Source organism: Mustela erminea, chromosome 6 (genome assembly GCF_009829155.1).
Source record: "Mustela erminea isolate mMusErm1 chromosome 6, mMusErm1.Pri, whole genome shotgun sequence".
NCBI classification, from domain to species: Eukaryota; Metazoa; Chordata; class Mammalia; order Carnivora; family Mustelidae; genus Mustela; species Mustela erminea.
Genome location: NC_045619.1, coordinates 24,567,583 through 24,578,051, shown reverse-complemented (window position 1 = coordinate 24,578,051; position 10,469 = coordinate 24,567,583). Strand labels below are relative to the sequence as shown.

The window sequence follows — 10,469 nt, the reverse complement described above, 5'->3', positions numbered from 1 at the left end:
AGCTAGGGCTGGGTCAGATTTCACAGGGCTTTGAATGTCAGCCTTGCTAGTAGGAGTCTCATTCTTCAAGGCAGGAAAAGCCACTGAAGATTTTTGAACAAGTTAGGACCAGGACAAGGGTACTGTAGGAAAAATGAGTCTGGTTTTAGTGTGCACAGTAGGCACTCAAACTTGCGTTGCATGAATGGACTCTGACAAGATACCTTGAGCCAGTCCTTTGGTGGAGAGAGCAGGAGGTATCAGGTGCTAAAAGTCCAGCTGGAAAGCCCTCGCAGAGGGCAGTGAGTGAGATGTGAAAACCGCTACTCTGTGCTCCCCAGTGAGCTAGATCAATGTTTCTTTTCTCAACCTTTTACAGTTGTCAGGCCTTCCCTCACCCCCACTAGGAGGAAACTTAAATTTCTCCCTAAGGAATAAGATTTTGTTAGATAGGGTTGAGCTTTGGAAGACCACAGACCATCATAACATGCGAGTTCTGCCTCCCAAGAACCAATTTTTGCCTCCCTGTGCACAATATTACCCCCCACTGAATTGAGGGGGGCACATGCCAGATGCCATGGGAGAAAGACGAGGTAACGTGGCATGCTGGAGGAAACACACATCTGGGGCTTGACCTCTGGGCTTTGATTTCTTTCTTTCTTTTTTTTTTTAATAGTCTTTTTTTTTTTTAAGATCTTATTTATTTATTTCACAGAGAGAGATCACAACTAGGCAGAGGGGCAGGCAGAGAGAGAGGAAGGGAAGCAGGCCCCCTGCTGAGCAGAGAGCCTGATGCAGGACTCGATCCCAGGACCCTGAGATCATGACCTGAGCTGGAGGCAGTGGCTTAACCCACTGAGCCACCCAGGCGTCCTGGGCTTTGATTTCTTCCCGAACTCCTCATCTGTAGAAGTTGGATTCCTTCCATCTCTGAAATTCTGGTGCTAGACTGTCTCCTGCCTTCAGGGAATTTTCGATCCAATGAGGGCGGTAAGACCAGCATTCAAGAGTAGAGTCAAAGCCAGGGTGCACTGAGAGCAGGTTATCCTAAAAGGAACTCTGGTGACACACAGTACTTTGAAATTGAAATATGTTTTGCTAGATAGCCCCACAAGCATGAGCACCTTGGTCTTTATTACAGTCAGCAGTAAAAGAATAAAACCAATGCCAGCCCCTTAGATTTTGATCTAGTGGAAAGTTATTCCAAAATATGAAGGCACATCTTGTCCAAGTGGTTCCCTTGCAGCTACTGCTGGTGTCAGGAACCTGGTGCCCCGAGTGTGGGAACTACCCGTGAGCCACGGTGGTCCGTCCTGGCCCACCCACCCTTGAGATCCGAGGTGTCCCGCGCTGGCAGAGTTTCGTTTCCCCTGCTGACCATTAGCACGAGTTCTCAAGCTCTCCATGATGATCCTGGCCGCTACTTCCCAACCTTCCCATCTTCCTGCTTGCACATCGCCCCTGTTTGTTTAATCCTCTGGGCCCGCTGCCTACCTACCCTATACGCCGGGAGGGCAAAGACCAGGGCCATCTTGGTCACCGTTTATTTAATGATAGAAATGGACAAATGGAGACTTGGTTTCCTGGCACAGATGTCTTCTGACATTGACGTTTAGCTTCCATTTCTCCTTTTCCTCCCTTCACTCTCTGACTGCCATCACTCAGAACCCAGCTCAGTCACCTCCTCCAGGAAGCTTCCCTGATGCTCCAAAGGGGCTGTGGTTATATGGACACATGCTTGGCACAGTAATGGCCATTTCGTGTTCCCAACTGGGTGAAGTCGTGTCGTACCGATGTACCGTATAGCCCCATAGGCACCTCAGAAATAGCAGTGGTAGGGATGATGCCAACAGCTATGGATTTCAAAATCTGACTAAGATCTGCTTGTAAAAATAAGGAAGCATATTAGATCACCCTTGGAAATTCACCAGACAGACAGGCTTCAGGACTGGTTTACCCAGCAGCTCAGTAATGCCGAAGACTCAGATTCCCTCCTTCCTTCTGCTTTGTCACCCAGCCTTGGCATCACCCCACGGCCGGATTCCTCAATGGGCTGGGCAGGCTTTCAACAGCCCTCGGGATTCTGTGCCTCCTTCTCATCCACCTCAGATAGGTGGATGAGAAAGCCTGGCTACCATGGCTCTCAGGAGAGAAAACATTCTCTCAAAGCTTCCAGTAAAAGTCATCTCCGTCTCATTGGCCCAAATCGCGACCTCAACCATTTCTTGAACTGATCACTAAGCCAAGGGAATGCGACACCTCGTGACTAACCCAGCCTATGCTGCGGCCTGAAACACATCTCTTGGCTTTGATTTTTGGTATATTTTTAATGTTTACATTTAGTAAGTTAACCCCTTTAACCAAATAACCTCCCAAATGCAAAATGACTGTGCTCTTCATGAGATAATGAGAAGGTTTAATAAAACAGTAACAATCCCATGACCAGATACAAAGATGAGGCTCAAGTTTAAAGTAGTAATAAAAAGCGTCTTGAATGTTTCAGGTTCTGTGTTTGGTTTTACGTACGTGGTAGATTGTTACAGTGATGGACCGCAGATCACATCCCAACGCCATTGAGTAGCACTGTCCCTGTCTGGCTTGGGCTGGGCAGGGTGACTTGTTTCGGCCACCAGGACATTAGCAAGTGTGGCACTGAAAAGCATAAAAGCCCAAAGGCTCCGGGGCTTGCCCTCCAACTGCCCTGAGATGGCAGGGGAAGAAGCCCAGGTGAGCCTGCTGGGAGGAAATCGAGATGCTTCTAATCCTTCCTTCTACTCCCCGGGGAAGGAGAAAGGATACAGAAACCAACCACACTTTTTAAAGATGTGTGGCGATGTGCTAATAACATTCATTGTCTAAACCTTTCAGAAGCTTGATTAACTGCAGCTCAAATAGGCTTTCCCTAAGGAGGCACTACACTTGGTTGTAAAAATCTAAGAACATCGTGACAACCTAAGACAACAGACGGAGTCTTTCCACGGTTACCTTGACATTTCTTGGCGGCATGTGATAACCTGTTTCTCACGGAGCTGCCTCGAAAACTCGATCATAAAATGCCCGGGAAGACCACAGTGGCCTGTAGGGACCCAGCCCTCCCACACTGGAGTGAAGAGCAGCCATCAGACGGCTGGGTTTACTGGCCCGACTGGGGTTCGTGGCAAAGCACGAACTCATTGTGCCTGTTGATGTTTTGGCAAAGGACAGTACCCAGAACAGCCTTTCCATAAACAGGCTCTTCAGCCCATTTTGGTCACTGAATTGCTGTGGGCAGCGGTTTTCCCTTGGGTGTCCACCTTTTGCTGGAGACTGACCGCCATCTAAAGAGAGAAACCCTATTGTGAAATACACTGTTGGACCCATTTTAGGCTGGAAGCGGGTAGGCAAGCTGGCAAGTGTATCTGGCCTACTGTGGTTGTTGGAGCCGTGGCTCTGGTCTCCTGCACGGGGAGCCCCTTGCACGCAATTGCACACGTAGGTGCAAAGTCACAGAGTTAGCCTTGCGCAGCGAAGAGGTCATCTGACTCATCTTTCGTTTGCGTGATTATACTTAAGTCTTCCCAGATGGTCCTTTGTCTTCTTTTTTGAGGAAAAAACTGATTGGGTAATACAGCCCAGGGCCCCGTGTACCTTTGTCAAGAGTTTCCCCTATTAAGAGTTACCATTACAGAGAAGGGGTTGGTTACTTCTGAATGTTAAGATTCCTTATTTGTGAGACAGGAGGCTTCTCAACGCAGGGTTGTTAGAGGACTGTGAATAAAGTACTAACCCACGGGAAGAAGGTAATAATACTAACCTCTAACTCCAGCTTAAGAATCTGAGATTTCTTTTGAGATGTACAGTGTTTTGCCAGATGGCCAGATAGAGATGTATAGTGACATTTATAGTGACAAATATCAGTAAGGGCCACTCCAATAGTAATCCTTTACACAAAACCTCTCGACCTATTGACTACACTCTGAGGCGATTACTAGAAGAAAGAGACGCTTCAGGACAAATTATGACTTCAAAAGAAGTTGTTGATGAAGGCCTAGTGAGAACATTCATCATATCATGGTATAACTCAATCAGCCTAAGTTATCTAGTGGAGATCTGGTCAAACCGTAAAAGAAGAAGGAGGAGGGGGAGGGGGAGGAGGGTGGGGGAGGGGGGAGAAGGAGAAGGAAAAGAAGAGAAAGAGCTTCATAAAAGTCTAATGTTTTTGGAAAAAAATGCCAATCTGTTTCAAAATCTGAGTTCAAGTAATATGAAGTGGTCTGTGGCCTATTGATATTGCTAAGGAAGAAAGAAAACTATAATCTGAAAACAACTTCTGTGTCTCAAACCAGGTCAATAAGAACTCGGTGCTAGAGTGAGCAACACTAATGCCGTTACCAGCCTAAGCAAAGGAGGTTGTAGAAGGACCGAACAACATAATGGGTTGATCTACTTAGGAAAAGTCCTCAGGTCTCTTCTTCTGCATAATATTGCTTGCTGTTCAACCAAGGACCCTCTGATCTGCTGATCCATGACAAAGCCTGTCAAAGATCCCCGGACTCGGGGATTTTGGTGGATTTCTTATGTAGAGATTCCAGTGAAAAGGCTGTTGGAGAAACCGGTCTGGATTCTGGAATATGTTCCATTCTGTATTTTTCGATGTATGGGGCAGCAACCTCCCAGACCTGAGAGGGATAAAGCAGAGTCAGGATGTTGACGACACTGTCCTCACACGTCAGTCAACGTCAGCTTCATCGGATCAAAACGTCATGAGCTGACTAGGCACCTAGCAGCTGTTTGCTTGCTTTCATTCGACACACAATCTGTATCCATTAGTCTTTGGTTGCATTAACAGGTTTTAACATACAAAGTCCAAAGCCTTTCTAAAGTTTCCCGGGAGGGTTTTCAGCTGCTTACTCTTTGGAATCAAAACAAGCCAACACAGAAACAAAACCCAATTCAGTGTGGACGGAATTAAGGAAAGTTGCTCAAAGGTACGCATGTGCGTTTTCTAAAGCAAGCTTTGAATAGGGCAACAGATTTCCTTGTTTGCTGGGTTTCCATGGCACATGTGCTCTACTCCTTATGCCCTTTAAAAAAATTTTTTTTTAATTTTATTTACTTATTTTGTGAGAGAGAGAGCATGCATAAGCTAAGGGACAGGCAGAGGGAGAAGCAGACTCTCCGCTGAGTAGGGAGCCCGATGCAGGGCTGCATCCCAACATCCTGAGATCATGAGCTGAGCCAAAGGCAGACCTGTAACTGGCTGAGCCGCCCAGTGCCCTACTCCTTCCACGCCTGCTGCTCCCACAGCTGCCTGTGGGTCAGCGGCATCGGCCTCCCCTAGAACCAGACCCCTAGGAGATTCACATGCACAGGGAAGTTTGAGAAGCCACGTTTCAGACCCTTGCTTGCTCTACAGCGCCACGCACCAGCCGACTCTGTTTCAGGAATCTGCTCTTCTGAAGTTCAAGTCCAGTTTTTGATTCACAGCTGCTTTTTTTTTTTTCTTTTTTAAGATTTTATTTATTTGAGTGAGAGAGAGAGAGCCTGATTGGGGTGAAGGGCAGAGGGAGAAGCAGACTCCCTGCCAAGCAGGGAGCCCCATGTGGGTCTGGATCCTGGGACCCCAGGACCCCAGGATCATGCATGACCTGAGCCCAAGGCAGACATTTAACCGACGGAGCCATCCAGGCGCCCCTACAGCTGCTTTTTATCAGCTTGTTGCTAACAACCAAGGAGCATTTCCTATCCTTTTGTATTACCTTAGAAAATGTATCCTTGCAAAGGCTAACTTCCTCGAAAACATCCCTGCACCTCCACGGTCTCTGTGGGGTTACTTACAAACTGCCAGACATGGAAGCCCCCTGGGTGTCCACCGAGGGGTGTACGGCAGCGCTCCGGCCGGTCTTCAGGTTATCTTGAGTCAAAGTAACACACTTCTTGCTTGCTGACCTAAGGCCCTTGATCTGTAACAGAATTAACTGACTTTCTTTGAGATTTGCGGATCTCTGGCCTTGGGGAATGAAGGACCGGAACTTTCCCAGGCCCCAGAGGCCAGCAAGTCTGTTGGGAACTGCCTTGGCTTTCGGACTCACCCAGCAATCTTCATCAAAATGGTTTACTTTTTTAAGGTCACACCCATAAATGACTTTCCTGACTGTCCCTTTGTGCATCTGTAGCTCTTGCCCTCCTTTGTAGAAAGAATAGGACACTCTTGCTCCACCTCTGGGTACCAAGGAACCAGACCTCTTTGCTCAACTGACCTCCACCCTGGGCACCAAAAAACTAGAATTTGCACAACCACCAAGCACCAAGATGACTCTGTAGCTGCCATCACCAAGTCTGCAGGTAGGCAAGAAATGTCACAGACCACTGTACTCCCTTAGCTGATTAAACCCCTTTAAATAACTCTGGGCCAGGCAGAAACCTGGGAGTGGACAAGAGTCCAGCTTCTCCCCAGGTGGCTGGCCCCATGAACAGAGCTCAAAGTCCTTTCCCATCAAAACTCATCTCTCGAGTCTTGGTCTTTCAAGGGATGGGCAGCCAAATTGGGGTTTCAGTAGCAGATGAATGGATAAAGACAATGCAGGGTGTGTGTGTGTGTGTGTGTGTGTGTGTGTGTGTGTGTGTGTATTATTCAGCCATAAAGAAAAAGGCACTCTTGGCATTTGTGACAATCTGAATGGACTGTGCGATCAGTATGTTAAGTGAAATGAGTCAGAATCACAGATACTATGATATGTGGAATCTAGTGCAACGCCAACAAATGGAGCTCAGAGATACACAGAACAGACTGACGGTTGCCAGAGAGGGTGAGTAGAAGGTGAGCAGTATGGGTACAGGGTGTCAAGAGGTACAAACCTCCAGTTTTAAAATAAATAAATCCTGGGGATAGAATATGCAACAGGGTGACTATGGTTAATTACACTGTATAGTCTATTTGAAAGTTACTAAGAGAGTAGACCACAAAGGGTCTCATCAGGAAAAGAAAGAAACTGTAACTGAGTATGTGACAGATGTTAACCAGACTTATCATGGCGATCGTTTTGCAAAATACACAGATATCAAATCATTCTGTTGTTCTCCTGAAACAAATATAATGTTATATGTCAGGTCTATTTCAATTAAAAAAGGCTAACCTCTCACCCACCTCTCTATAAGCACCAAAGTTGGCAGCACACAAGGCCCCTCAAAGGGTGTAGGGCACAACCTGGGAATGACAGCCATGAGGATCAGAGGGAAAAGTCATTCCCCAAGAGCAGAGCAATGGTTCCAGGGGAAATCAAGAAATTCTAGAGAACATGAGGCCCACAAATCACAACAAAAGGCTCAAAGAACTTTAAAAAATATATTTAAAAAATAAATCAGCCTAGGGGTGCCTGAGTGGCTCAGTCAGCTAAGCATCTGCCTTCGACTCAGGTTATGATCGCAGGATCCTGGGATCGAGCCCCCAGTTGAGCTCTCTGCTCAGCGGGAAGCCTGCTTCTCCCTCTCCCTCTCCCCCTGTTTGTGTTCCCTCTCTTGCTCTGTCTTTCTCTGTCAAATAAATAAATAAAATCTTAAAAAAAAAAAAGTCTGCCTATGAGGCATCTGTCCCTATCAGATAAATCTAGAGTCAATGAAGCCAGAGGAAATAAGCAGTAAAGAGAACCCATATCTCACCCAGGATGACGGGCGGGACACACCACAGCGCTAGACAGACCCACAGAACTTTGAAGTAAAACCCTAGGACTTGGGGTGCCTGGGTGGCTCAATGGGTTAAAGCCTTTGCCTTTGGCTCAGGTCATGGTCTCAAGGTCCTGGGATGGAGCCCTGCATCGGGCTCTCTGCTCAGCAGGGACCTGCTTCCTCCTCTTTGACTACTTGTGATCTCTGTCAAATAAATAAAATCTTTAAAAAAAAAAAATCCTAGGACTTTGTTTTGTCTCCAGGTCCGTTTCATCACTGGGTTCTTTGGAGGAGGCGGTGGTAACATCATGGAAATAGAACGTGCTTTTGAACAAAAGAGAATATTTTTGGTGAAGGGGATCCATGAACCTTTCATCTCATTTTCTCCTCAGGAGTACCTGTCCCAAACTCCATTTATTTTATTTTTTTATTTTTTTTATTTTTTTAAAGATTTTTTTATTTATTTACTTGACAGAGAGAGATCACAAGCAGACAGAGAAGCAGGCAGAGAGAGAGAGGGAAGCAGGCTCCCTGCCGAGCAGAGAGCCCGATGTGGGACTCGATCCCAGGACCCTGAGATCATGACCCGAGCCGAAGGCAGTGGCTTAACCCACTGAGCCACCCAGGCACCCCCAAACTCCATTTAAAGTCCTTTCAGTTTCTAATTACTAGATAGTCAATGTTCGGATGCAACACGGGACACTTAAGAGTTTGTCAAAGAAACTAGTTGCCTTGGAAGTTGCTCGAGTTCCTTTTTGTTCACTTCCAAGGAAGAGACAGGAAACAAAAGAATAAGGCAGTATTTCTGCATTCCCCACTCCCACTTTGCTTTCCCATAATGACCCCAAACTAAGAAGGAAGCCAAGTGGCCAACTTGCCTTCTGCTCGACGAGCAGCCTGTGTGCTGCCTCAATGTCTGGAGCCATGAAGCGATCTTTTATCCAGGGCCTGCACGGAAAGCACATCAGACCATCAGCCCAACACGAACTGCGGCCAGGGTTCACAGTCCTGAATGATGTCACACCCGGGGACCTGTTTGCCTTTACCTTACAACAGAGCGCACGAGGTCGTAGACCTTCTCCAGAGGAGTGGTTGTTCTCAGGGGGCGTAGAAACTCTATGCCCTGGCAGGCTGCGAGGAGCTCGATGGCCAGCACTACGAGAAAAGTGGAGGGGACAGCTGTTTGAAGCCGACTTCGTGCTGCGGGGATATCAGTCACGTGGAAGGTGTCGGCCTTCTCTCGCCAACTGAGAGGTGGTTGGCTCTCGGTCTTTTGGTAGAAAGAGCTGCTTTGGTATTTGGTTACCATTCAAAAATGTCCTCTTCTACCCCACTGGCTGGATCTTTAACATTTAGAAGGGGAGTGCTGTACAGGTAAATGTCTTAGTGCTCTCCTTCTTATGTCCTCTGATCAAGATGGATGACATCGGTGTCCTATTTCCATTTGTTTTTACTCTTGCTGCTTCTCTTGGGGCTGAAATACCTGGCACATAGACTTTCGTCAAAGGACTGAAGGAGCCAGGGAAGGAGCAAATCAGTCTTTTGTTGCGCTGCATAATTCTACAATGTTCTTTCAAGCCTTCAAACTCAAAAGCTCCCAAGCCCACTAAAACTCAAATTGTAGAAACTGGTATCTTGCCAACTTTAGGTTTCTTGATAAAACAGTCTTTACTCCCTAGTTAAGAACTCTTATTAAATGTACCATACCTTGCTATCAGCTTTGAATATTGAAATCTAAATTTCTCGACTTTTGGATTCCATTATTTGCCAAGAAAATAACAAAGAAGCTTCAAGTTGATCAAACCATTTAAGTGGTCAACTGAAATAAAGTATTAAAAAGATTTGGTGTCTTGGGATGCCTGGGTGGCTCAGTTGGTTGGACGACTGCCTTTGGCTCAGGTCATGATCCTGGAGTCCCAGGATCGAGTCCCACATCGGGCTCCCAGCTCCATGGGGAGTCTGCTTCTCCCTCTGACCTTCTCCTCGCTCATGCTCTCTCTCACTGTCTCTCTCTCTCAAATAAATAAATAAAATCTTTAAAAAAAAAAAAGATTTGGTGTCTTATCTTAAAATTTATGAAGCACACTCCAAACTCTGGTGAGTACAGACAGGACACCACGGGAGGGGATGAAGCAATGGGATCCATTTTGGACCTGGAAGAAACTTCACATCTTCTAGTGTAGTCCCCTCGCTTTATGCATTAGGTATTGGAAACTTCAAGAAGTTAAGCTTGGGTAGACAGGGAAGACATCTGAGAAGAAATCTGCACATCAACCACGGTAGAATGCAGAAGTGAACCGTGTGAAGGCCTAGGGGAGCAATGTTGCAGGCAGACGGGCCAGCAAGGACACAGGTGCTGAGTTAGGGATGTGTCCTTGGTGGGTACAAGAATAACACGGTGGTTCCAGGGTCAGGAAAGGAATGGAGAGAGGGGTCAGCAAGAGCCAGAAGCCAGATCATGCGTGATCCTTGTAGGCCGCAGGAATGGGGCTGGACTTTGGTCTGAGCACAAGGAACGAACTGGCAAATTTTCAGCAGGAACATAGTGTGGTCAAAATTACAGTTTAAGAACCTCACCCTGATTATTGCATGTGGTAACTGTAGAAGAACAGTAGTGAAAACAAGGAGACCATTCAAAAGGAGATGACAGAGGCTTGACAGAGGTGTCTTTTGATGGTAAGTCTGATTTGCTGATGAATTGGATAGAGGATCTGAGAACGGACAAGCTTTTGGCCAGAGCCACATGTTCAGTGGGGACATTAGGAATGCACCGTGGTAGGCAGATCATGATAACAGGTATTGGGGAAGGTGTGGAAAACTCAGAACTCCCAAAAACTGCTGCTAAG

General features: G+C 46.7%; 1 protein-coding gene across 1 annotated transcript in view; it reads right to left on the bottom strand.

Moving 5' to 3' along the window:
* Positions 1–2,378: 2,378 nt before the first annotated feature.
* HAL (histidine ammonia-lyase) overlaps positions 2,379–10,469 on the bottom strand; it is a 30,608-nt gene continuing 22,517 nt past the window's right edge. Inside the window, exons 18-20 of the mRNA XM_032346710.1 lie at positions 8,670–8,778; positions 8,502–8,571; positions 2,379–4,637 (exon numbers count right to left, since the gene is read on the bottom strand). Coding sequence (XP_032202601.1) covers positions 4,497–4,637; positions 8,502–8,571; positions 8,670–8,778 — 320 coding nt within the window. The 3' untranslated portion in view covers positions 2,379–4,496. The remainder of the gene's footprint in view (positions 4,638–8,501; positions 8,572–8,669; positions 8,779–10,469) is intronic.